The sequence below is a fragment of the Lepidochelys olivacea genome, assembly GCF_965140295.1.
Source record: "Lepidochelys olivacea isolate rLepOli2 genome assembly, chromosome: 2".
In the NCBI taxonomy this organism is placed as follows: Eukaryota; Metazoa; Chordata; order Testudines; family Cheloniidae; genus Lepidochelys; species Lepidochelys olivacea.
Window position 1 is genome coordinate 230860369 of NC_140412.1, and position 27839 is coordinate 230888207.

Genomic DNA, 27839 nt, shown 5'->3' on the forward strand with positions numbered 1-27839 from the left:
AAGAAGATGATGATGAGGAGGAGGTTGTAGATAGCTCACAGCAAGCAAGCGGAGAAACCGGTTTTCCCGACAGCCAGGAACTGTTTCTCACCCTAGACCTGGAGCCAGTACCCCCCGAACCCACCCAAGGCTGCCTCCTGGACCCAGCAGGCGGAGAAGGGACCTCTGGTGAGTGTACCTTTTAAAATGCTATACATGGTTTAAAAGCAAGCATGGGAAAGGATTACTTTGCCCTGGCATTTGTGGTTCTCCTAGATGTAGTCCTAAAGCCTTTGCAAAAGGTTTCTGGGGAGGGCAGCCTTATTTCATCCTTCATGGTAGGACACTTTACCACTCCAGGCCAGTAACACGTACTCGGGAATCACTGTAGAACAAAGCATTGCAGTGTATGTTTGCTGGCATTCAACCAAAATCCGTTCTTTATCTCTCTGTGTTATCCTAAGGAGAGTGAGATATAATTCATGGTCACCTGGTTGAAATAGAGTGCTTTTCTTCAGGGGACACTCAGAGGAGCCCATTCCTGCTGGGCTGTTTGCCTGTGGCTAAACAGAAATGTTCCCCGCTGTTAGCCACAGGGAGGGGGGAAGGTTGAGGGGGTAGTCACGCGGTGGGAGGAGGCAAAATGCGACCTTGTAACGAAAGCACATGTGCTATGTATGTAATGTTAACAGCAAGGTTTACCCTGAAAGAGTGTAGTGACTGTTTTATAAAATGTGTCTTTTTAAATACCGCTGTCCCTTTTTTTTTCTCCACCAGCTGCATGTGTTTCAATGATCACAGGATCTTCTCCTTCCCAGAGGCTAGTGAAGCTTAGAAAGAAAAAAAAACGCACTCGCGATGAAATGTTCTCCGAGCTCATGCTGTCCTCCCACACTGACAGAGCACAGACGAATGCGTGGAGGCAAATAATGTCAGAGTGCAGGAAAGCACAAAATGACCGGGAGGAGAGGTGGCGGGCTGAAGAGAGTAAGTGGCGGGCTGAAGACGGCTCAAATGTGGCGGCAGCGTGATGAGAGGAGGCAGGATTCAATGCTGAGGCTGCTGCAGGACCAAACCAGTATGCTCCAGTGTATGGTTGAGCTGCAGCAAAGGCAGCTGGAGCACAGACTGCCACTGCTGCCCCTCTGTAACCAACCGCCCTCCTCCCCAAGTTCCATAGCCTCCACACCCAGACGCCCAAGAACGCGGTGGGACAACCAGCCACTCCACCACAGAGGATTGCCCAAAAAAAAGAAGGCTGTCATTCAATAAATTTTAAAGTTGTAAACTTTTAAAGTGCTGTGCTTAAAGTGCTGTGTGGCATTTTCCTTCCCTCCTCCACCACCCCTCCTGGGCTACCTTGGTAGTCATCTCCCTATTTGTGTGATGAATGAATAACGAATGCATGACTGTGAAGCAGCAATGACTTTATTGCCTCTGCAAGCAATGATTAAAGGGAGGAGGGGAGGGTGGTTAGCTTACAGGGAAGTAGAGTGAACCAAGGGGCGGGGGGTTTCATCAAGGAGAAACAAACAGAACTTTCACACCGTAGCCTGGCCAGTCATGAAACTGGTTTTCAAAGCTTCTCTGATGCGTACCGCGCCCTCCTGTGCTCTTCTAACTGCCCTGGTGTCTGGCTGCGTATAACCAGCAGCCAGGCGATTTGCCTCAGCCTCCCACCCCGCCATAAACGTCTCCCCCTTACTCTCACAGATATTGTGGAGCACACAGCAAGCAGTAATAACAGTGGGAATATTGGTTTCGCTGAGGTCTAAGCGAGTCAGTAAACTGTGCCAGCGCGCCTTTAAACGTCCAAATGCACATTCTACCACCATTCTGCACTTGCTCAGCCTGTAGTTGAACAGCTCCTGACTGCTGTCCAGGCTGCCTGTGTATGGCTTCATGAGCCATGGCATTAAGGGGTAGGCTGGGTCCCCAAGGATACATATAGGCATTTCAACATCCCCAACAGTTATTTTCTGGTCTGGGAATAAAGTCCCTTCCTGCAGCTTTTGAAACAGACCAGAGTTCCTGAAGATGCGAGCGTCATGCACCTTTCCCGGCCATCCCACGTTGATGTTGGTGAAACGTCCCTTGTGATCCACCAGAGCTTGCAGCACTATTGAAAAGTACCCCTTGCGGTTTATGTACTCGGCGGCTTGGTGCTCCGGTGCCAAGATAGGGATATGGGTTCCGTCTATGGTCCCACCACAGTTAGGGAATCCCATTGCAGCAAAGCCATCCACTGTGACCTGCACATTTCCCAGGGTCATTACCCTTGATATCAGCAGATCTTTGATTGCGTGAGCTACTTGCATCACAGCAGCCCCCACAGTAGATTTGCCCACTCCAAATTGATTCCCAACTGACCGGTAGCTGTCTGGCGTTGCAAGCTTCCACAGGGCTATCGCCACTCGCTTCTCAACTGTGAGGGCTGCTCTCATCTTGGTATTCATGCGCCTCAGGGCAGGGGAAAGCAAGTCACAAAGTTCCATGAAAGTGCCCTTACGCATGCGAAAGTTTCGCAGCCACTGGGAATCGTCCCAGACCTGCAACACTATGCGGTCCCACCAGTCTGTGCTTGTTTCCCGAGCCCAGAATCGGCGTTCCACAGCATGAACCTGCCCCATTAGCACCATGATGCATGCATTGGCAGGGCCCATGCTTTCAGAGAAATCTGTGTCCATGTCCTGATCACTCACGGGACCGCGCTGACGTCGCCTCCTCGCCCGGTATCGCGTTGCCATGTTCTGGTGCTGCATATACTGCTGGATAATGCGTGTGGTGGTTAATGTGCTCCTAATTGCCAAAATGAGCTGAGCGGCCTCCATGCTTGCCTTGGTATGGCGTCCGCACAGAAAAAAGGCGCGGAACGATTGTCTGCCGTTGCTCTGATGGAGGGAGGGGCGACTGACGACACGGCTTACAGGGTTGGCTTCAGGGAGCTACAAAGGGTGTGCCTGTACATCAAGGAGTATTTCAGGCAGGACTTCACGGAGGGTTCCAATAAGAAATGGTGCACCTAAGTTATCGTTGTTATTGGAACAAGGAGGTTAGCCTGGCCTCTGATTGATACATGGCTAGATTTACCTCACTGCACCTTCTTTGTGAGTGACTGCAGTGTGATCTAGACAGGGGAGGAGGCAAATGAGTACAAAACAAATCTGGTCTATTTCTTGTTCTGACCCACTCCATCTATCTTTTACATCTTTGGCTGGCAGCAGACGGTGCAGAAGGACTGCATGCCATCCACATCTCATGGCTGCTTGGCAGAAGATGGTACAGTACGACTGCTAGCCATCTTCATCTCTTGCCTGCCTGGCATAAGATGGTACAATACGACTGCTAGCAATCCTCATCTCTTGCCTGCCTGGCAGAAGATGGTACAGTACGACTGCTAGCAGTCCGTATCGCCTGCCCGCTCACCATAAGACGGTTCAATAGGACTGCAGGACTAAAGAGAATGACCTGGTCAAGTCACTCCAAATTTAGTCCCTGCGCCCATGTCTGCCCAGGCGCTCCCAGCCGACGTGGCCAGGAGCACCTCGGACACGACGAGGACGACTACCAATCGTATTGCACCGTCTGCTGCCAGAAGGCAATGGGTTGCTGCTACTGTGCAGCAAAGCCGTACCACGTCTGCCAGCACCCAGGAGACATAGGGTGACGGTTACCTGAGCTGGCTCCATGCTTGCTGTGGTATGGCGTCTGCACAGGTAACTCATGAAAAAAGGCGCAAAACGATTGTCTGCCCTTGCTTTCACGGAGGGAGGGAGGGAACGGGGGCCTGACGACACGTACCCAGAACCACCCGCGACAATGTTTTAGCCCCATCAGAGTGCTCCATTGTGAGTGCTCTGGACAGCACTCTCAGATGCCCGATTGTTTGCCATTGCTCTGACCCTGGGAGGGGCACTTACAGGGTTGGCTTCAGGGAGCTAAAATCAACAAAAGGGGTGGCTTTACATCAAGGAGTATTTCAGGCAGGACTTCACGGAGGGTTCCAATAAGAAATGGTGCACCTAAGTTATTGTCCTTATTGGAACAAGAAGGTTAGCCTGGCCTCTGATTGATATATGGCTAGATTTACCTCGCTGCACCTTCTCTGTAAGTGACTGCAGTGTGATCTAGAAGAATGAGTCCCCTAGACAGGGGAGGGGGGGAAGCAAATGAGTACAAAACAAATCTGGTCTATTTCTTGTTCTGACCCACTCCATCTATCTTTTACATCTTTGGCTGGCAGCAGACGGTGCAGAAGGACTGCATGCCATCCACATCTCATGGCTGCTCGGCAGAAGATGGTACAGTACGACTGCTAGCAGTCCGTATCGCCTGCCCGCTCACCATAAGACGGTTCAATAGGACTGACTGCAGGACTAAAGAGAATGACCTGGTCAAGTCACTCCAAATTTAGTCCCTGCGCCCATGTCTGCCCAGGCGCTCCTGATCGACCTCACAGAGGCAACCAGGAGCACCTCAGACATGACGATGACGGCTACCAGTCGTACTGTACCGTCTGCTGCCACAAGGCAAGGGGTTGCTGCTACTGTGTAGCAATGCCGTACCGCGTCTGCCAGCACCCAGGAGACATAGGGTGACAGTTACCTGACCGGGCTCCATGCTTGCCGTGGTATGGCGTCTGCACAGGTAACTCAGGAAAAAAGGCGCGAAATGATTGTCTGCCCTTGCTTTCACGGGGGGAGGGAGGGAACGGAGGCCTGACGATATGTACCCAGAACCACCCGCGACAATGTTTTAGCCCCATCAGGCATTGGGATCTCAACCCAGAATTCCAATGGGCAGCGGAGACTGCGGGAACTGTGGGATAGCTACCCACAGTGCAACGCTCCGGAAGTCGACTCTAGCCTCGGTACTGTGGAAGCGCTCCGCCGAGTTAATGCACTTAATGCACTTAGAGCATTTTCTGTGGGGACACACACACTCGAATATATAAAACCGATTTCTAAAAAACCGACTTCTATAAATTTGACCTAATTTCGTAGTGTAGACATACCCTGAGTAATTTTGTGTTACCTGCAGACTTTGCTACCTCACTGCTCACTCCTTTTCCCAGATCATTTATGAATAAATTGAACAGCACAAGTCCCAGTACAGATCACTGGGGGAGTCCACTATTTACCTGTTCCCATTGTGAAAACTGACCATTTATTCCTACCTTTTGTTTCCTATCTTTTCGCCAGTTACTGATCCATGAGAGAACCTTCCCTCTTATCCCTTGACTGCTTACTTTGCTTAGAAGCCTTAGGTGTGGTATTTGCCAAAGGCTTTCTGAAAGTCCAAGTACGCTATATGAAGTGGATCACCCTTGTCCACATGCTTATTGACACCTTAAGAGAATTCTAATATATTGGTGAGGCATGATTTCCCTTTACAAAAGCCATGTTTGCTCTTTTCCAACATATCTTGTTCCTCTGTGTGTCTGATAATTCTTTACTACAGTTTCAACCAATTTGCCTGATATTCATTCAAGAGTCCTGACAGGTATATAACCTTTTGGTCCTGGTGACCTATTATTTATCAATGCATTCCAATACTTCCTCAATTGACACCTCAATCTGGGACAGTTCCTCTGATTTGCCACCTAAAATGAATGTTTGGGAATCTGCCTCATGTCCCAAAGACCAATGTAAAGAATTCTCTGTAACAGCCTTGATTTCCTTAAGAGCTCTTTTAGCACCTCAGTCATTTATTGGCCCCACTGATTGTTTGGCAGGCTTCCGGCTTCTGAGCAACTTAAAAAAAAAATTGCTGTTTGTTATTGGGTCTTTTGGTAGTTGCTTTTCAGATTTTTTTTTGACTTGCCTACTTACACATTTGCAGAGTGCTTATGGACAGAGTTTATGCTCCTTTCTATTTTCCTCAGTAGGATTTGACTTCCAATTTTTAAAGGGTGCACTTTTGCCTCTAACTGCCTCTCTGACTCTGCTGTTTAGCCACGATGGCATTTTGTTGTTGTGCTCTTTCTGTTTTATTTTTTTTTTGTTTTATATGGGATGTACATTTAGTTAGTCCCTCTATTATAGTGGTTTTTAAATAGCTTCCATGCAACTTGCAGGCATTTCATCCTTGACTGTTTCTATTAATTTCCATTTAGTAAGTGTCCTCATTTTTGTGTAGTTTCCCTTTTTCAAGTTAAATGCTTCTATTGTGGGTTTCTTTGGTATTTTCTCCGCTACAAGGATGTTAAATTTAATTACATTATGGTCGCTATTACCAAGTGGTCCAACTATATTCACTTCTTAGACAAGATCCTGTGCTCCAACTTAGGACTAAATCAACAATTTTCTCTCCTCTTGTGGGTTCCAGGGCTATTTGCTCCAAGAAGCAATCATTAAAGGTGTGTAGAAATTTTACCTCTGGGGCCCTTCCTGAGGTAACATAGACCCAGTCGATATGGGGATAATTGAAATCCCCCATTGTTACTGGGTTTTCTGTTTTTTTTAGCCTCTCTAATCTCCCTGAACCTTTCACAATCACCATCACCATATTGGTCAGCAGTACATTCCTACTGCTATACACTTACCATTTAAGCATGGAATTTCTATCAATTGAGATTCTATAGTACAGTTTGATTCATTTAAGATTTTCACTATATTTGACCTTATGCTTTCTTTCATGTATACTGCCACTTTCCCACCACAGTGAGCCTTCTCTGTCATTGCTATATATTTTGTACCCTGCTATTACCATGTTCTGTTAATTATCCTCATTCCACCAAGTTTCTGTGATGCATATTATATCAATGTCCTCATTTAATATCAGGTTTCAGAGTAACAGCCGTGTTAGTTTGTATTCGCAAAAAGAAAAGGAGTACTTGTGGCACCTTAGAGACTAACCAATTTATTTGAGCATAAGCTTTCATGAGCTACAGCTCCCTTCATCGGATGCATACTGTGGAAAGTGTAGAAGATCTTTTTATACACACAAAACATGAAAAAATACCTCCCCCCACCCCACTCTCCTGCTGGTAATAGCTTATCTAAAGTGATCACTCTCCTTACAATGTATATGATAATCAAGGTGGGCCATTTCCAGCGCAAGGTAACCTATTTCCCCTTGTTTTTTCCTCCTCCCCCCCCCCGACATTCTTGTTAAACCCTGGATTTGTGCTGGAAATGGCCCACCTTGATTATCATACACTTTGTAAGGAGAGTGGTCACTTTAGATAAGCTATTACCAGCAGGAGAGTGGGGTCGGGGGAGGTATTTTTTCATGGTCTGTGTGTATAAAAATATCTTCTACACTTTCCACAGTATGCATCCAATGAAGTGAGCTGTAGCTCACGAAAGCTTATGCTCAAATAAATTGGTTAGTATCTAAGGTGCCACAAGTACTCCTTTTCTTTTTATTTAATATCAGGCACTCAAGTTCACCCATCTTAATGTTTAGACTTCTAACATTTGCATACAAGCACTTATAATATTTGTCAGTATTTAGTTGTCTGTCTTCATATGATGTAATTGAATGGGACTCTTTTTCATCTGACTTTTTCTTTTCATTTCCTAAGTATTTTATCAACTTCTGTCCTAGCCTCTATATTTCGATATAGTGTGTCCCCTTTAATAAATACTCCCAAGATCTGTGTCTATCCAAACTATGTGCTCCTCTACACCTGTTGGCTTCCCCCCAGCCTATGCTATAAAAAAAGACAAAGTTTTCAATTTTACATGCCAACTATCTGGTTCCGTTTTGGCTTAGGTGGAGCTCATCCTTCCTGTATAGGCGCCTCCTTTCCCAAAAGCTTCCTCAGTTTTGTATAATCACTTACACATATGCAAAATGGGTTTTAAATGCCACCAGACACAATGGTGGCAATGTACACTACTTTAGCAGAGATGTAAAATACTACACAAATTGTGAGGCACTGACTCTTACTGTTAATATCCTTCAAATAATAGCACTGTAACTAATGTAACTATATTGAAATAATTTTTCATGCAACAGACATGGGGTGGGATATATTCAGTGTAGCTGTAGCCATGTCGGTCCCAGGATATTAGAGAGACAAAGTGGATGAGGTAATATCTTTTATCGGACCAACTTCCGTACTTTGAATCGTCCCTTAGAATATGTGCTAACCACTTACGTTAAATAATCAGATCCATCTTGCAGTTAGCTGTAACACTCAGAGTACCTTTCCAGACCTGAAGAAGAGTTCTGTTTGGCTCAAAAGCTGGTCTCTCTCACTAACAGAAGTTGGTCCAATAAAAGATATTACCTTACCCACTTTGTCTCTCATGGGATGGGTATTCATGACAAATGTGAATCTCACCCAGTTATGTATTTATCTCATATTCAGGATTATGGAATGATATAAACTGTGGTTATCCAAATCCTTATATATGTGAAAGGCACAACAGTTCCATTAATGCAACACTTTCTCCTACAACATCTTCACCGCCAGGAGGATGTCCGGAAACTTGGCTTTTGTTTCAAAATAAGGTACAGTAACATATCCACAATGTGTTTGTATTTTAGACAGAGGAATTATGCATTTTTATATTTATTATTATGATACAGTAGTGGAGAAAGAGGGCTGGATTTTCACGAAGAGAGGCCTTAGGTCTGCATACGTTATTCATTAATTCATTATTCATTGCATGCAAAGGGGATTATGGCACGCATGACATGTTCATTTGTGATGAAATTGTATGCAAGCAACTTTCTTTACAAAAATATGCACCCTTTAATGAAAAACAGGGTCTGATTTTTTTCAGTTATTGGTTGGTTGAGCTATTCTGGTAATTAATAAAACCATATTTAAATCCTTTCGGAAATAAATCAGGGGATATAAGCAGTGTAAGTTGCTGTAAGTCTTACGTACCTTTCACACAGGAATGATCCTGGTAGAATTTAATGTGTATATTTAACTGAATTTCCACTTTTTTCGGATTGTTGCTTTTTTTGGAGATTTATTAGATAACTGAAAGTGAGTGTCAGCATCAGCCCTGAGCAGAGCATATGAAGAAGCCCATCAGAGTGTATTAGAGAAACTGTTCTGAACAGTAGATCATTTTGTTCAACAAATAACTTCTCTTCAGAATCCCTGCTCCCATTCCTCCAGGGGCTTAATTCATTCTGCAAGAGACTATGAATGTAGATGTTGTGTATGACTTTTAATACATTGGATTTTTTGTGTGTTTTTGTTTGTTCTTTTGCTAAGGTGGTGCTATATTACCTCTCCACGCTGATCCAGTGTGGCTTTACACATGTTATGCTAACCCAGTTTTCTATGTCAGTGTTAGGACATTCAGCAGAGATAGAACTGGAATTTCAGGACCAGATTCTGATCTCAATCGCAGAGGTGTAAATCCAGTCTCAGTGGTGTTTCTTTGGATTTACACCGGTGTAACTGAAATCAGAATCTGGCCCTTAGTGTTCAGAATCGTGAATGAACGCCACGAGCATCAGGAACTTGTGAAAGCAAAGTCATCAGTGGTGTTGCCACAGCTGTATCCTAACAACTGCAAAGTCAAATCTCTCTAATAAAGATTTCATAAACCTGATAGGAAGAATCTCCTATTCTGGTCCTAAAAGCACTACTGCATTCAAATTCATGTGGCAAGTGTCAATATACTTCCTATCCATTAAGTAAACTACCTGATAATTACTATCTCTAATTAGATGAATATATGAACTTGGGAGCTTTCTCCGATCAGACCCAGAATCATACTTTTAATTCACACAAGTAGTCTTCACAACTTCTATAACAGTAATTTCCAAAGTGAATTCAAGATAGATTTCTTCCTTCTATCAAGTATCAAAATAGAATCTGTAGGAATACTGACAATGGAAAGCAGAAAAGTCACATGTCCAGTATTGAAATCTGTTAGGCAGCCTTGTGGCCATCAGTATCTAAATTCACCAAATTCTACATGTTGGTCATCTAATCTTTAGCCAGTACCACTTTTTGGCACAAGTCGTCTCCATATCTCAGTGCTCAGGGGAAGATAGAAGATACATATACTACCTTATTTTGGATGTCCATGTTTCAAGGATGATCCTGCTTCCCTTGCTGGAAGCATACTGGTGTAAAATCCCATTGTAACAGATCTGTGGAACTTAGTATGGTGAAGAATAGGAAAACTTATGTATGTTTACTTGAAAATGTCCATCCTGAAAATAATAAGATTCACAGATCCAGTCCACCCCGGAGACAGAGTTGGAAATTCACAAACAAAGTTTCAGGTTTGCTTCTTTAGGGAAAATTACCTCCATGTTCCACAATAGGAGAAACTATGCTTTTTCTTCCAAGTATAGTTAACACAATCAGTAACATATGAACGCAAAATGGAATTACCCTGACCCTGGAAGTTGTATCAGTTGGACGGAACTTCAAGAAACAGACTTCGGGGGGGAGAAGAAAACCTGGATTTGTGCTGGAAATGGCCCACCTTGATTATCATACACATTGTAAGGAGAGTGATCACTTTAGATAAGCTATTACCAACAGGAGAGTGGGGCGGGGGAAGAGAAAACCTTTTGTAATGATAAACACCCATTTTTTCATGGTCTGTGTGTATAAAAACATCTTCTGTATTTTCCACAGTATGCATCCGATGAAGTGAGCTGTAGCTCACGAAAGCTTATGCTCAAATAAATTGGTTAGTCTCTAAGGTGTCACAAGTACTCCTTTTCTTTTTGCGAATACAGATTAACACGGCTGTTACTCTAAAAGAAACAGACTGTTTCTCTGCTGCCAGTGACTGACAGGTCTCTAGCTCTGTCCCCAAGTTCCAAGCAGGCTGAAGTACACATTGTAGCAGATCTGTTGACATTATTACTTGAAAAAAGAATGTTTCAGGTCAACACAGATACTTTTTCTGTTCCACAATGTACTACCAGGACTTCTTGTGCAAATTTCAGCCTCACAGACTACCGGACATTTCTTTTAAAAAATGTATTTATTTGCATTTTATCACAAAAATCACTGCTTTGTTCTGTGATTCAACCTATGCTTTGTATCGTTAAAGACACACACACAAGCTGGTTTCAATCATTGTGTAGCTCACCAAATATAGGCAGCTGGCCTATAAAAGCAGCCAGCTTCTGCTTTTTGTTTAAGCTGATTTCAAATCAAATCTGGTTAATACATTTTCTTTAACAACATACTTTTTTGGCATCCATATTTTTACTTTTCACTTTATAATCAACTGCATCACCTCAAAAACCTCATTCTAAATGGGTTTTTTTCATAAACTTTTTGTAGAACACAGTTTAGCATTCCTATGGTGATGCAAAGCTTTCACCTTCCTACTTGAACATGGCAGTCATGTTAATTCAAAAAGAATGGCTTCCTTTCTGCAGGGAGTATTGCAGCAAGTAAAATATTTACATGATTTATTCTTATTTCAGTGTTACAAAATGTTTGGCTCAAATGAAGATGAGCGGCTGTCGTGGCATGCTGCACGAACAGCTTGTATGAATTTAGGCGGAAATCTAGTTACCATCCCAAATGAACAAGTGCAAGGTACTGTACCAGATATCATTCAATTAATGTAAATAATTATAAATGCAAATTTAAAGTGTAAATCTTCAGCAGCAGTAATATATTGTACTATTTTTTGTCGGTCACTGATTACATATAGAATTAAGAAAAATTTTAGTTACGTGAGAGAAATGTATATTTGAAAGCATATACTGTAGATATGAGTGCCGCTATATATTTTTTAGTAGTAACAAAAAGCTGCTAGGACCAAGTTACCATTCTATCTGGTTGGGGGACTGATTTGATTACTGTGTTTGAGATTTGTTATACGCAATTATTGTTATTTATCTGACAACTTTTAAAGATTGTCACCTGTAAATTTAATCAGTTGAGAATTTTCCTCCAAGTCACCCCCTCCCCTTCTGACTTTTTTGCTTCATAATGACTGTACTGTTGCTAGCTTCCCAATCCATTGTGCCAGAAAAGTAACACCGGGACTGTGTGAAGCTTCTAACAGCAAAGCATTTTTACAGCTGAAGTGACCCAAAACTGATACGAACTCTCCTGCTGCTGAGGACAAGTCCATCTCAAACTGCTTCAACTCCTAGTGTTGCTCCACTGGAAATAAGTTACTTGGCACTTCTTTTGGGGAGCTACAGGGTGGGACAGCACATGCAGAAAACAAAAAGAAAGTGAAGCAGGAAAATGTGACACAGTCAGAGAAAGGGAAAGAGTTGTAAATGGATTAAAACACATAAGAAAATGTGAGAAATGCCCACACCAGAGGCACTAGAATCCAGGCGGTGCCTCCCTCCCTCCCCTGCCATGTGGCTCTGGGGCAAAATTGCAGAGAGCAGCCAGCCAGAGATGGGAAGCAGCTAAAGCAGGGACCTCTGGACATTCCAGTCAGAACTGCTGAATGTTCTGTGACTTTCTCTGCCCTGTGCTGATTGGCTAATTGCTCCAACCATCCCTCTCCCTCCTCACACTTCACTCCATACCTGCCCTGTCCCCCTCCCCCTCTTCCCTTCCCTTTCATTTAGCTGCCCCCCCAACAACAACTTCCCCCCATCTTCCTGTACCATCGGATGCCTCTTGTTTTATACTTAGATTGTTTAAACTTTTTGGGAGAGGGATTGTTTTTTTGTTCTGTGTTTGTACAGAGCCTAGCACGGAGGAGTCCTGGTCCATGATGGCGGCTCCGAGACACTACAATAATACAAATAATAAAGAACAACAACAAAGATGGGAAAAATGACTTTGAAAAACAGCTATTGCACCAAAGCAATAGATATGAAATTATGAAATTAAAAGAGCACAAATGGACAGACAGAGCCATAGTGAGAGAAGTAAATGAGGTTATATTCTGATATGTTCACAGTTACGTTACTGTAAAATCAGAGTAATTCCATTACCTTCATACTAATGTATGATTTTCCATGGTGGAGAAAATCAGACTCCCAGTGCAGAAAAAATTAGGGATCAAATATGACTGATCTAAATGTGGTTGAATTCCCTCCAAGGGAAACATTCCTATTGTGACCACATTGTACAGATTCCTGAAAGGTTGCTTATGCACAAGGGTTGAATTCTAGGTAAGAAACATAGGAACAGTAGGACTGGTGGGACAAACCAATATTATTACTGGCAACAGAAGTGTGCAAGGAAGGGTTGATTTCCCATTGCACTTCCCAGCAGGACAACAGTACTAAGGTTTGGCACGCAAACCTACAGGTTTTATTCCTGGCAGGATAAGGCACAGGTGATGTTCATATTAAGAAAATTTTGGAGGACAACCAGCTGGGAGAACAGAGAAACAAAAATGGCTATTAATTCAATGAGAAGAGTAAGCTCCTGGCTGAAACTCTAAAAGCTGGTTAAGGTTAGCTTTGTGATAATCACCTGTTCCTGACCAGACAAAAGAACAAAGCTGAGGCTTGTGTACGCTACAACTTTAAGTCTGTGACAAGTTAGTGAGATGGTTGGCTCTAAATTTGGTTTATGTCTGCACAAAATATGATTGATGCTGTGTTTGTAACTTTGGCAGTCAGCCATGTTTCAGTCTTGCCAGGGGAGGATTTTGGGCCATGGTTGTCTTCCAATAACCAGAACACTATTATTTCCTTTCCAGCTCTCTGTGCAGTAGGACAACCCAAAATACTTTGCTGATCATGCTACTCATGCCGCTGTTTGTGCATATCCCCTCTGCATTCTATCACTGGCTGAGGCAGTTTGGGGTACCTACCTAGATTTTTCCAGAATGCAGAAATACAAATGTGGGTAGGCAACGTGGCAGGCGCAGATGCACGAGTGTGGTTGGCACATAGTTGTGTTTTCCACAAAAGAGCATTTACATTTAACTCAACCATATTGTAATCAGCTTAGGTGGAAGTATCAGCAACTGGTATAAAAACATGAAGGAACTTGTAATGTGAATGGGTCCCAGTGGTCCCCCAAGCAAACAAGGGGCAGGGGAGTGAGGGCAGTCAGGGCAGCATATGTTTCAAACACAAGATACTTGTTGACCCTAAAGCAAATATTTTTGATCATTTCCAGAGATGTGATTTCTAGCTTCAGTGCCAGCCGCAGCATCTCTTAAGTAAACCTTAGCAACAAAGATTGATGCGGATATATCACACCTGTTCTTCATAAACTCTGCTGGCTTCCCATTTGCTTCAGAGCAGATTTCAAAGTCCTGGTCATAGGCTATAGGGCACTTGATGGAATAAGACCTAGGAACCTCAGAGGGGCAGCTTTACTAATCTGCTGTTGAGACTATTACTGTACTTGGAGAGTCAGACATACATCCAGTGGTGAGCTGGAGCCAGTTTGCTGGAACCAGTTGTTAAATTTAGAAGCCCTTTTAGAACCGGTTGTCCCACGCTAAAAGGGCTTCTAAATTTAACAACCAGCCAAAAGTGGTGCCTTAGGCACCAACTCCGTGGCTGGAGCACCCACGGGGAAAGTTTGGTGGGTGCCTCCTCCCCTGAACGCGCTGCCCCGTTCTCCTTCTCCGCCCCCCCCAGCTTCGCGCTCAGGCCCAGGGAGGCGGAGGCGGAGCGGAGGTGAGCTGGGGGGGTGGGGGGGCACGAGGAGGGCTGCCCACGCTGCAGCAGGGGGGCGCAGGGGAACTGCTCCCCGCCCCAGCTCTCCTCTGCTTCCCTGGGCCTGCTCGTGAAGCCACCGCTTGCTTCTCAGCCCTCCCAAGCTTCCTGCGCAAACAGCTGATTCGCGGGAAGCCAGGTGGGTGGGGTGGAGAAGCCAAGCGGGGCGGCACGTTCAGGGGAGGAGGCAGAGGTGGAGCGGAGGTGAGCTGGGGCTGGGCGCGGGGTGGGGCAGGGAGCTGCCTGTGGGTGCTCAGCCCCGGAGCACCTACCGAATCGGTGCCTAAGGCACCACTTTTGATGTGATCAGTGCGGGGAGCGGCTGCTGCCCCGCCCTTAGGAGCCACAGGGACCTGCCAGATGCTTCCTGGGAGCTGCCCTAGGTAAGCACCACCGGGACTCCCCACCTCGCCCTCCGGCAGGTCCCTCTGGCTCTTAGGGGCGGGGTTGGCACCCACTATGGTGGCCCACGAGACACTCCTGCCCGGTTCTGGGGGCAGTCAGGGGACAGGGGAGGGGGATGGATGGGGCAGAGGTCCCGGCGGGGGTGTCAAGGAACGCGGGGGGTTGGATGGGGCAGGAGTCCTGGGGGGAGGGGGAGGGCCACGACCCCCTCGTGGCGTGAGGAGGTAACTGGTTATTGAGATTTTGGCAGCTCATCACTGCATACATCTGTGATAACTTGTACAAATAAAAAAATTGTACATGTGATTTCTTGCTCACCAAACTAACAACTTACCCTCCCCAAAGTGCCTTTCCAATTTTGTCCAAAATAAAAATCTTCCCATCTTGTTCTTTTTAGTTGTTTTTCTGTTTCTTTTAACTTAACGTTGAAATAATATCCATTTCTTTCACTTTCTCCACAAGACATTCATCTAAATTTGCAAACTGTCAGATTAGAAGATTTATAAGATTCAATACTACAAGAATTTTTTGGACCATGGCTGACCCAGTTCTGGCCACATCAGCAACTTCTCCGATGAGAAAAAGCTGTGTTCTACTACCCTTCATGTAAAATGTTTTTCTTCTTACTTTCAGCCTTTCTCACCTTCCATTTAAAGGATTCTGTGGTTGATGCTTGGATTGGATTAAATGATATAAACCATGAACTCAAGTACCTTTGGACAGATGGAAGTGGAGTCTACTTTACAAATTGGGGCAAAGGTTTCCCATCTGGACAAATGGCATTATATTCATATGATAGCCAGGTGAACATCAATTACAAATTGTTAAATAACTGTACCATAGTTACTGCTCAGTTTATTTCTGACATAGCGAAGACATTTACTGAGGCTAGAGCTGTGATACCGCAGAATTCAGGTCTTTCACAAGTGCAAAATGCATTTAAATCTTTGACCAAATATATTTAGCAGAAGCCTTGCTCTATTGTTTATGGTGCTTGTCATAAGTTTTTACACTGATGATTGGCTCAGCTTAAAAAAAACACATTGTTACAGCTGTACAGTAGGAATCCAAATAAAGGAGCAGCAAGTGAAGTAAGAGCAATCTATTACAGGACATCCAGTAAGAGCTGCACAAATAGGGTGTGTTGTGAAGGATTTCCAGCAGGATTAAGCTGCTGAGCTAGTTTAATAAAGGGCCTGGACTGCTATGTTGCAAGGAGGGGTCAGCCCTGGTTGAACCAAGTTTCAGGAAAGAAGAGCAGCTTTAACTTGTGCACGTCTCCATGGCACCCCTGCCTTGTGGTGTTTGCTTTGGGGATAAAAACTGAATTAGTGCATCGCTTTTATCATTCTGACAGTGGTCCTCCCTAGCTGGCATTCTCCCTTTTGGGGCTTTGGGCTCCTAAGGGAGTACAGGTTGCAGGGCCACTTGCACAACAACATCTCTCTCTCCTCCAGATGGGCAGAGATGCTGCTGCTGTGGGGGAGAGTCATGTGTTACCCCAGCTTCTGTAAATAACCATTTGACTTGTCAGAAAAAATCGCTTCCTATATTTTCTCAGCATTCTAGAAAAAGACACATTCCATCCATCAAGTTCATCTCTCTGCTAATGCAAGATTATTTCATACTGTGTGGTGGAGTTACAGTAAGTCACTCCTTGGATAAGGAGTTGATCCGCCAAGGATTGCAGTAGGGGCAGGATCAGGCTTTAAAGTTGTAATGCAATTTCAATATAACCTTGATTTTGGCACCTTATGCACCTCTCCAACTTCCTGAAAACAGCACCTTGCTATCAGAAATTCTCATGTGTTATCCTGAACAGATGGAGAAGTGTTGGAGAAATTCTGAAGTTTATCAGACAAGGCATTTTTAAAATATGTCACTATGGAGGAAAAATATTTTTTCTTTTCTGAAAAGTGTACTGCTTTTATAAAGTCCTGTCCTAAGAGTGGCAAGGTCTGTAAGGTTTCATTAGTTCTAAATGAGAAATAGTTCATATGCAAAACCACGTGGTGGGGGAGTCTCAGAAGATTGTTTGCTTGGGGTAAGCATCAGAATGTGAATGTTTCTCTGACACAGCTACAGAGTGCAAAAAATGCCATGCGCAACTTTTAAAAAATGTTTGCAGACGTAAAACATTTTTATGAAACACTGTGTGTTTGTTATAGGCTTACAGAAGCTCTGTGGATTTGGAAGTCAGGGGAATGGAAATGCCATCTCAAGTCAGGCATCTCACTCTCATCAGTGGACGTTCTTGAAAATTTGGGCCTAAGTTAGGGTTACCAACTTTCGAATTGCACAAAACTGAACGCCCTTGCCCTGCCCATCCCCGAGGCCCCGCCCCCCTGTCACTCCATTCCCCCCCTCGTCGCTTGCTCTCCCCCACCCTCACTCACTTTCACTGGGCTGGGGCAGGGGGTTGGGATACAGGAGGGGGGGTGAGGGCTCCGACTAGGGGTGCGGGCTCTGGGGTAGGGCCAGTAAATGAGGGGTTCAGGGTGCAGGACAGGGCTCTGGGCTGGGGCAGGGGATTGAGGTGTGGGAGGGGGTGCAGGATGCAGGGTCTGGAAGTGACTTAGGGTGTGGGAAGGGGCTTTCAGGGCTGGAGCAGGGGGTTTGGGATGCGGGCTCTGGGTGGTGCTTACCTCAGGTGGCTCCCAGGAAGCAGCGGCATAACCCTCCAGCTCCTAGGCAGAGGGCCCAGGGGGCTCTGCGCACTGTCGATGCCCACAGGCACTGCCCCCGCAGCTCCCATAAGCCATAGTTCCTGGTCAATGGGAGCTGCGGAGCTGGCGCTCAAGGTGGGGGCAGTGTATGGAGCCCCCATGGCCGCCCCTGCGCCTAGGAACCGGACATGCCAGCTGCTTCTGGGAGCTGCATGGAGCCAGGGCAGGCAGTTAGCGGCTGGTCAGCAATGCCAACCAGAGCCACCAGCATCCCTTTTCGACTGGGCATTCTGGTCGAAAACAGGAGCCTGGCAACCTAACCTAAGTGTTTCTAGTTTGGCAGTCAATATTTTGCACAGCTGCAACTATGAATTTGAAAGAGGGAGAAAAAAATTCAGAAAAGTGCACTGCTCCTTGCCTGTCCAGATTTTCTTTGGAACAGACTGCGATACCCATGTAGAGGGATCAAGCCACTTTTTCCTTCCATGACCAACTTCACCCAAGACCTCCCTCTGAACTTTCCTGTGGCTTTGATGCCCTCCATATTATACAAAATGGGGATCGTAAGAGAATAGAATTTCTGCTCTTCCCCCTTCTCGTAGCCCCCCACAATTGTTTCACCAGATTGACCAGGGAAAAACCACAGGAAAGTTAAGAAGTAAGGGCAATACGAGGGGAACAAAAGCACATAGAAGTCACCAGCATAATGCCAGCATTACTGAATCTTAAAATGACGCAGGAATGAAATTTAAATATATTCATGTCTACAGATGTGAAAGGGGGAGGAGGTTTTCTCATTTGCTTCTGATTTATTTATTAACTGATTTGTGTATCCTTTTTCCCCATAGGCTGACTGCGTCTTTATGAAAAATAGTCCTGTTAAGGAGGCAGGGAAATGGGTTGATGAAAGCTGTGGCAACAACAAAGGCTATGTTTGCCAAATTAACAAAGGTGCATTTTTCAGAAATCTCGTGCAACATTTTTTGATTTGCTTGAGGACTAAATGCTGGATTTCCACTTGCATTATGTCACCACTATCCTTCACTTCGGTGGCTACGGTTAGAAAAAAGTACTGTTTAAAAATATGAGCATCAAAATCTTGGTCTACACACTAAACCAGCTTTTAAAGGCTTTTCTGCATAGAGAAGTTCAACTTTGATCTGTTCAAAAAGCCAATTTAATTAAACCAGTGCAGACTCCTGTATATGATCACTGCCTATATCCACCCATAAATTTACCAACACCAGGTAAACCAATATAAGCCAGATGTAAATTGATTTAAAAGTGTTCACATACAAGGTTGCACCAGGTTAGCTAAATCAGTTTAAAATCACATCTTTTATTAAACCAAAAACTTGCGGAACTTTATGTGTATACCAAACCTAGACCAATGTAAATTAAACTGATGCAACTCCTGTGTGGACAAGCTCTTACTCCCTGGATATAGTCAGGGTCATAGTTTCCTTAGACTTTTGTTACTTCACTTCAGCTCTTCTGAACTAGCACAGTAGCGAGAGCATAATTTGGATTCTATGCTAGCCGTTGTGCCATCATCAACATTGTTAGATGCTGTCAAGGACAGTGTAATCTCTGCCCTCATTTTACACCTGTGAATCCTCACTTTCTTTGGTGGGTTTGCAGAGCTTTAACCAAGACCAGAAGTCAGGAGATAGAGGGGTCTCTTTTATCCATGCCTTGCAATCGCATGCAGATCCAGCCACAACGTGACCTAACTAATTTTTAAAAACCCCAACGACTTTACGTTCCCTTTTTTTCTTCTCCCTATAGACTCCAAGTTGTACCATTCATCAACAGCAGTCCCCACAAACTTTATCCGTTATGGTAACAGTAGTTATTTGTTCGTCCATTCCAAAATGAAATGGGAAGATGCAAGGAGAAAATGCATACATGAGTCCTCTGACCTTGCCAGCATCTTAGATCCCTACAGCCACTCATTCCTATGGCTACGAATGTTAAAGTATGGGGAGCCTGTATGGATTGGTCTGAACAGCAATCTGGTAAGAACATCTTGCTACTTTTTGTGATAATACAACTCTCACATTCCTTATCTTAATTCATTTTTGATCTCATTAGATTACATACTGCCCTACTTGTATATAGTATCGTTGTTTAAAGGCAGGGAACGTGCTTAACCTTTAATCATTTAATAATTAATCAATATTAATCAGGTTAAATCACACATTCTCTGGTCTTATTCTTTTTGGCATTATGCTCTATGTTTTTACAGGCAAGTTTTTTCTTCAGGTCATCTCACTATGGCTTTCTTCATATGAACACACTGTCATGATTCCCTTGGAAAAATATCCTAACTTCTTTAGGTGTGTGGTGAAAATGATTTATTTTTATCCAAATAAAATAACCCCTGAATTTCTCTAAATAACCCCTGAATTTATTTTAAACTAATGCTATTATTAATATCAGAACTTCTGTGTGGCTGAGATGCTGAACAGCTGGTGGGCTATCCAATTTAATTTATATATATTGTGTTCCTCATTCTGGTATCTGGGGCCTTTACCAAGATTAAAATGAATGACTTTTGCAAACGGTTGGCACAGTCCCTAATTCTGCTTTCTGCACCCATTGACCGCACAAATTAAAGAAACACCAGAGTGAACAATGTCATGTACAACTTCTTCAAAACAAAACTTGGTCACGAGCTAACTGGAGGATGGAGTGATGGTGGATTAATTTACGAACTTCATATGCCACAGCATAATAAAAAATTTGAGCCATCTATTTTTGTTCTATACTTTTGAATGACAACCTCTGATAAAGGACGATGGACAGACTGTAAATATCTATCCACTGGCAAGGGACTGAGTCTTGGTATTTTTCTGTTTCATATCATGCCAGAGATGACAAAGGTTAGGACAGTGAAAGAATTATTCTCACAAAACTGACTGCAAAGCAATTATGGATATCTGATTCATTGTTTCTATTAATTTATTTTGCTTTTAGACTCATGGACATTATGAATGGATTGATAACTGGAGGTTGAAGTATACTAAGTGGGCCAAAGGAGAGCCGAAACAGAAAATAGGCTGTGTTTATTTGGACCTTGAAGGAACCTGGAAGACAGCATCCTGTGATGAAAACTACTACTCTATCTGTAAATGGTCAGATGGTAAGCAATTGAATGTAAAATGGTAATAATGATGATTACTTATTTATATTGCATTGTGCTAGAGACTGTACAGATATATAGTAAATGACTGTTCCCTTTGATATTCAGTAACTAACAAATAACTGGAGAAAGTCAAGTCAAAGGGACTGAGTTTTGGAACTGAGTTGGGGGAAAATGGTGAGTGGGCACCAGGCCAGCGGGAATGGAAGCCAGTGGTGATTCCTATTTGCTTAGCTACTAAAAAAAGTTCACTGAGAACAATCATAGCTCATAAATGCAAACCCATCAACCGAGTTCATTAGTGTAAAACCAAAGTAGTTAGTAAAGCAGTACATTATTCTGCATGTCCAGCTGTGTGCATAGGGATTGCCTTGTAAAACAGGGAAAACTAATAGGAAGTAATTCCTTTCAAATAGTGAATGTCAAGTTGCTGACGACCACAGTAAATTGTATGCTGCTTGAGTTAGAGACCATGTCTTCTTGGTCTTACAGCACACTGAGGGTATTGTGAATGTTTAACAGACAGTAGCATAAAACGGTAGAAGAACGCATTGCAGAGGCAGCACAGAGACAGCCTGAAATATTAGCAGTGGCAGAAGCAATACAGAAAAGGAGTACTTGTGGCACCTTAGAGACTAACCAATTTATTTGAGCATAAGCTTTTGTGAGCTACAGCTCACTTCATCGGATGCATACTGTGGAAAATACAGAAGATGTTCTTATACATACCAACCATGAAAAAATGGGTGTTTACCACTACAAAAAGGTTTTCTCTTCCCCCACCCCATTCTCCTGCTGGTAATAGCTTATCTAAAGTGATCACTCTCCTTACAATGTGTATGATAATCAAGGAGGGCCATTTCTAGCACAAATCCAGGGTTTAAAAAGAATGTCTGAGGAAGGGGGCGGGGTTTGTAGGAAAAAACAAGGGGAAATAGGTTACCTTGCATAATGACTTAGCCACTCCCAGTCTCTGTTCAAGCCTAAGTTAATTGTATCCAATTATAACATTCATAAACCAGTCGGAGAACACTTCAATCTCTCTGGTCATAGAATCATAGAATATCAGGGTTGGAAGGGACCCCTGAAGGTCATCTAGTCCAAACCCTGCTCGAAGCAGGACCAATTCCCAGTTAAATCATCCCAGCCAGGGCTTTGTCAAGCCTGACCTTAAAAACCTCTAAGGAAGGAGATTCTACCACCTCCCTAGGTAACGCATTCCAGTGTTTCACCACCCTCTTAGTGAAAAAGTTTTTCCTAATATCCAATCTAAACCTCCCCCACTGCAACTTGAGACCATTACTCCTCGTTCTGTCATCTGCTACCATTGAGAACAGTCTAGAGCCATCCTCTTTGGAACCCCCTTTCAGGTAGTTGAAAGCAGCTATCAAATCCCCCCTCATTCTTCTCTTCTGCAGGCTAAACAATCCCAGCTCCCTCAGCCTCTCCTCATAAGTCATGTCTTCCAGACCCCTAATCATTTTTGTTGCCCTTCGCTGGACTCTCTCCAATTTATCCACATCCTTCTTGTAGTGTGGGGCCCAGAACTGGACACAGTACTCCAGATGAGGCCTCACCAATGTCGAATAGAGGGGAACGATCACGTCCCTCGATCTGCTCGCTATGCCCCTACTTATACATCCCAAAATGCCATTGGCCTTCTTGGCAACAAGGGCACACTGCTGACTCATATCCAGCTTCTCGTCCACTGTCACCCCTAGGTCCTTTTCCGCAGAACTGCTGCCTAGCCATTCGGTCCCTAGTCTGTAGCTGTGCATTGGATTCTTCCATCCTAAGTGCAGGACCCTGCACTTATCCTTATTGAACCTCATCAGATTTCTTTTGGCCCAATCCTCCAATTTGTCTAGGTCCCTCTGTATCCTATCCCTGCCCTCCAGCGTATCTACCACTCCTCCCAGTTTAGTATCATCTGCAAATTTGCTGAGAGTGCAATCCACACCATCCTCCAGATCATTTATGAAGATATTAAACAAAACCGGCCCCAGGACCGACCCTTGGGGCACTCCACTTGACACCGGCTGCCAACTAGACATGGAGCCATTGATCACTACCCGTTGAGCTCAACAATCTAGCCAGCTTTCTACCCACCTTATAGTGCATTCAACAAGCCCATACTTCCTTAACTTGCTGACAAGAATACTGTGGGAGACCGTGTCAAAAGCTTTGCTAAAGTCAAGAAACAATACATCCACTGCTTTCCCTTCATCCACAGAACCAGTAATCTCATCATAAAAGGCGATTAGATTAGTCAGGCATGACCTTCCCTTGGTGAATCCATGCTGGCTGTTCCTGATCACTTTCCTCTCATGCAAGTGCATCAGGATTGATTCTTTGAGGACCTGCTCCATGATTTTTCCAGGGACTGAGGTGAGGCTGACTGGCCTGTAGTTCCCAGGATCCTCCTTCTTCCCTTTTTTAAAGATTGGCACTACATTAGCCTTTTTCCAGTCTTCCGGGACTTCCCCGGTTCGCCACGAGTTTTCAAAGATAATGGCCAATGGCTCTGCAATCACAGCCTCCAATTCCTTCAGCACTCTCGGATGCAACTCGTCCGGCCCCATGGACTTGTGCACGTCCAGCTTTTCTAAATAGTCCCTAACCACCTCTATCTCCACAGAGGGCTGGCCATCTCTTCCCCATTTTGTGATGCCCAGCGCAGCAGTCTGGGAGCTGACCTTGTTAGTGAAGACAGAGGCAAAAAAAGCATTGAGCACATTAGCTTTTTCCATATCCTCTGTCACTAGGTTGCCTCCCTCATTCAGTAAGGGGCCCACACTTTCCTTGGCTTTCTTCTTGTTGCCAACATACCTGAAGAAACCCTTCTTGTTACTCTTGACATCTCTCGCTAGCTGCAGCTCCAGGTGCGATTTGGCCCTCCTGATATCATTCCTACATGCCCAAGCAATATTTTTATACTCTTCCCTGGTCATATGTCCAACCTTCCACTTCTTGTAAGCTTCTTTTTTATGTTTAAGATCCCGCTAGGATTTCACCATTAAGCCAAGCTGGTCGCCTGCCATATTTACTATTCTTTCGACTCATCGGGATGGTTTGTCCCTGTAACCTCAACAGGGATTCCTTGAAATACAGCCAGCTCTCCTGGACTCTTTTCCCCTTCAAGTTAGTCCCCCAGGGGATCCTGGCCATCCGTTCCCTGAGGGAGTCGAAGTCTGCTTTCCTGAAGTCCAGGGTCCGTATCCTGCTGCTTACCTTTCTTCCCTGCGTCAGGATCCTGAACTCAACCAACTCATGGTCACTGCCTTACAGACATGAAAGTTGCAATATTACATCAGAAAAACTTCAAAACTAGACTCCAGCGAGAGACTGTTGAATTGGAATTCATTTGCAAAATTTGCAAATTGGATACAATTAACTTAGGCTTGAATAGAGACTGGGAGTGGCTAAGTCATTATGCAAGGTAATCTATTTCCCCGATGAGCTGTAGCTCATGAAAGCTTATGCTCAAATAAATTGGTTAGTCTCTAAGGTGCCACAAGTACTCCTTTTCTATTTCCCCTTGTTTTTTCCTACAACCCCCTCCCCCCAGACGTTCTTGTTAAACCCTGGATTTGTGCTGGAAATGGCCCACCTTGATTATCATACACATTGTAAGGAGAGTGATTACTTTAGATAAGCTATTACCAGCAGGAGAGTGGGGTGGGGGGGAGAGAACCTTTTGTAGTGATAATCACCCATTTTTTCATGGTTTGTGTGTATAAAAACATCTTCTGTACTTTCCACAGTATGCATCCGATGAAGTGAGCTGTAGCTCACGAGAGCTTATGCTCAAATAAATTGGTTAGTCTCTAAGGTGCCACAAGTACTCCTTTTCTTTTTGCGAATACAGACTAACACGGCTGTTACTCAGAAGCAATACAGAAACTGAAAGAAGTTTGAACACAAAAGCACAGGCTTTCTACCTCTTGAGTTATACAAGTATCTTCATTAGCTGTCAACTGTATTAGCATGTGTTAGACTAGCCACTGACTAGAAAATGAGAGAAATGTTTGAATAAGTCAGATGTATCCAACAGAGGGCAGTGGTGTACACAAACTACATGTAAAAATTAGGGCTCTCGATTAATCGGAGTTAACTCACGCAATTACCTCAAAAAATGAATTGTGATTAAAAAAATTAATCGCAGATTTAATCACACTGTTAAACAATAGAATACCAATTGAAATGTATTAAATATTTTGGATGTTTTTCTACTTTTTATATATATTGTATTCTGTGTTGTAATTGAAATCAAAGTGTATATTATTTTTATTACAAATATTTGCACTGTAAAATGATAAAATAAATGGTATTTTTCAGTTCACCTCATACAGGTACTGTAGTACAATTTCTTTGTCGTGAAAGTGCAACTTACAAATATAGATTTTTTTTGTACATAACTGCACTCAAAACAAAACAGTGTAAAACTTCAGAGCCTACAAGTCCAGTCAGTCCTACTTCTTGTTCAGCCAATCGTTAAGACAAACAAGTTTGTTTACATTTAGAGGAGATAATGCTGCCCTCTTCTTATTTACAATGTCACCAGAAAGTGAGAACAGGCATTTGTATGGCAGTTTTGTAGCTGGCATTGCAAGGTATTTATGTGCCAGATATGCTAAACATTTGTATACCCCTTCATGCTTCGGCTACCATTCCAGAGGACATGGTTTCATCCTGATGATGCTTGTTAAAAAAATAATGCACTAATTAAATTTGTGACTGAACTCCTTGGAGGAGAATTGTATGTCCCCTGCTCTGTTTAACCACACTGGGATATATTTCATGTTATACCAGTCTCGGATAATGAGCCTGCACATGTGGTTCATTTTAAAAACACTTTCTCTTCAGATTTCACAGAACGCAAGGAAGGTACCGATGTGAGATTTCTAAGGATAACTACAGCAGAGGTTCTCAACCTTTTTCTTTCTGAGCCCCCCACAACATGTTATAAAAACTCCATGGCCCACCTGTGCCACAATAACTGATTTTCTGTATATAAAAGCCAGGGCCGGCATTAGGGGGTAGCAAGCAGAGCAATTGCCTGGGGCCCCATGCGTCAGGGCCCCCCACAAAGCTACATTGCTCAGGCTTCAGCTTCAGCTCCAGGTGGCGGGACTCAGGGACCTGGGCTTCAGCCCCATGTGGTGGGGCTTCGGCTTTCTGCCCTGGGCCCCAGAGAGTCTAATGCTGGCCCTGCTCGAGGCCACCTAAGGGGCCCTGGACCCCTTGATTGAGAACCAATGAGCTACAGCATTCGACCCAAGGTTTAAGAATCTGAAGTGCTTTCCAAAATGGGAGAGGGACGAGGTGTGGAGCATGCTTTCAGAAGTCTAAAAGAGCAACACTCTAATGCGGAAACTACAGAACCCAAACCACCAAAAAAGAAAATCAACCTTCTGCTGGTGGCATCTGACTCATATAATGAAAATGAATGTGAGTTGGTCCGTCCTGCTTTGGACTGTTATCGAGCAGAACCCATCATCAGCATGGCCACATGTCCCCTGGAATGGTGGTTGAAGCATGAATGGACAAATGAATCTTTCGTGCATCTGGCACGTAAATATCTTGCAATGCTGGCTACAACAGTGCCATGAGAATGCCTGTTCTCATTTATCTCCTGCAAATGTAAAAAAACTTGTTTGTTTGAGCGATTGGCTGAACAAGATGTAGGACTGAGTGGATTTTCAGGCTCTAAAATTTTACTTTGTTTTATTTTTGAATGCAGCTTTTTTGTCCATATTTTGACATTTGTAAGTTCAACTTTCATGATAAAGAGATTGCACTGCAGTACTTGTATTAGGTGAATTGAAAAATACTATTTCTTTTGGGTTTTTTACAGTGGAAATACTTGTAATCAAAACTAAATATAAAGTGAGCATTGTACACTATGTTGTAATTGAAATCAATGTATTCAAAAATGGAGAAAACATCCAAAAATATTTAAATACATGGTATTCTATTATTGTTTAACAGTGCGATTAATCGCGATTAATTTTTTAATCTCTTGACGGCCCTAGTAAAAAGAGAACTCTAGTTAAGAGAATTATTCACAAGATGTACAGAACACTAGATAAAAGCAAGAAAAAAGAGCTTGATAGTTTAGCAAGACACAAGACAGAAGCTGAATGTTAAGTCTCTTCCAGTGTTTACTTGAGGGAAGGAGCTTTGGTTCATTACTGAAAGTCTGGTTAGTATAAAACACACAGTAACATCATCTGCTGGAGTCTGGGACTTATTAATTTTTGAGTTATCTGAAGAAAAATAACTGTTTTTCCTGTAAAATAATCTTCTGTTTCCTCAGATCTTGTGGGCAAAAGAGTGTAGGCATTTAATATTGAAGTCATTTGACTTATTTTCAGTGTTATAGAGTAGTGCATTTTAAATATGGAATAATTGAATGCTCATTAAACAAGTTGAAGATCATCTTCCTTTGGCTAGATTAAGAACAACTAGTGTATTTTTAAATAGTTACGTTTTAATTGTGCAGTGTTGTTGTAGCCATGTCAGTCCCAGGATATTAGCGAGAAAAGGTGGGTGAGGTAGTATTTTATTGGACCAACTTCTGTTGGTCTCAAAAGCTTATTTCTCTCACCAACAGAAGTTGGTCCAATAAAAGCTATTGCCTCACCCACCTGGTCTCTCTAATGTTTTAATTAGTTATTTTTTAATGGAAGTGACAAGCTAAACCCATCTGCAATACATCCCCCATTAAAGGTGAACAAAAACATTTTATTTAAAAAGATTCTAAAATCTATTCACAACCCTGTTCATCATCACAATGCAAAAGCATTATACTTTTAAACAAAATATTTGAAAATCCCCTTCCATTTTATTTACCTGCCAAACCTGGAAGGATTTTGTGTTTTCATCTTCGTAAATTAATAGCATTACAACTGCCTGAAAAGATCGTTTTCTCTCATGGCTCGATGATGATTGAAATTATAATAGCTATTGCCAGGGAAAACAGGAAAATCCTGAATTCATGTCTTAGTAGATGAGTAAAATAAGAACAGATTTTCTTGACCCAAAATACTTGGTTTTAAAATATAAATGCATTCCTGATATTTAGGCTA

General features: G+C 43.3%; 1 protein-coding gene across 1 annotated transcript in view; it reads left to right on the forward strand.

Moving 5' to 3' along the window:
• The window catches only part of LOC311515807 (macrophage mannose receptor 1-like), a 93079-nt gene that overhangs the window by 50685 nt on the left and 14555 nt on the right, over positions 1-27839 (forward strand). The window contains exons 20-25 of the mRNA XM_084619145.1: positions 8300-8442; positions 11356-11470; positions 15571-15740; positions 18452-18554; positions 19392-19621; positions 20583-20748. Coding sequence (XP_084475271.1) covers positions 8300-8442; positions 11356-11470; positions 15571-15740; positions 18452-18554; positions 19392-19621; positions 20583-20748 — 927 coding nt within the window. The remainder of the gene's footprint in view (positions 1-8299; positions 8443-11355; positions 11471-15570; positions 15741-18451; positions 18555-19391; positions 19622-20582; positions 20749-27839) is intronic.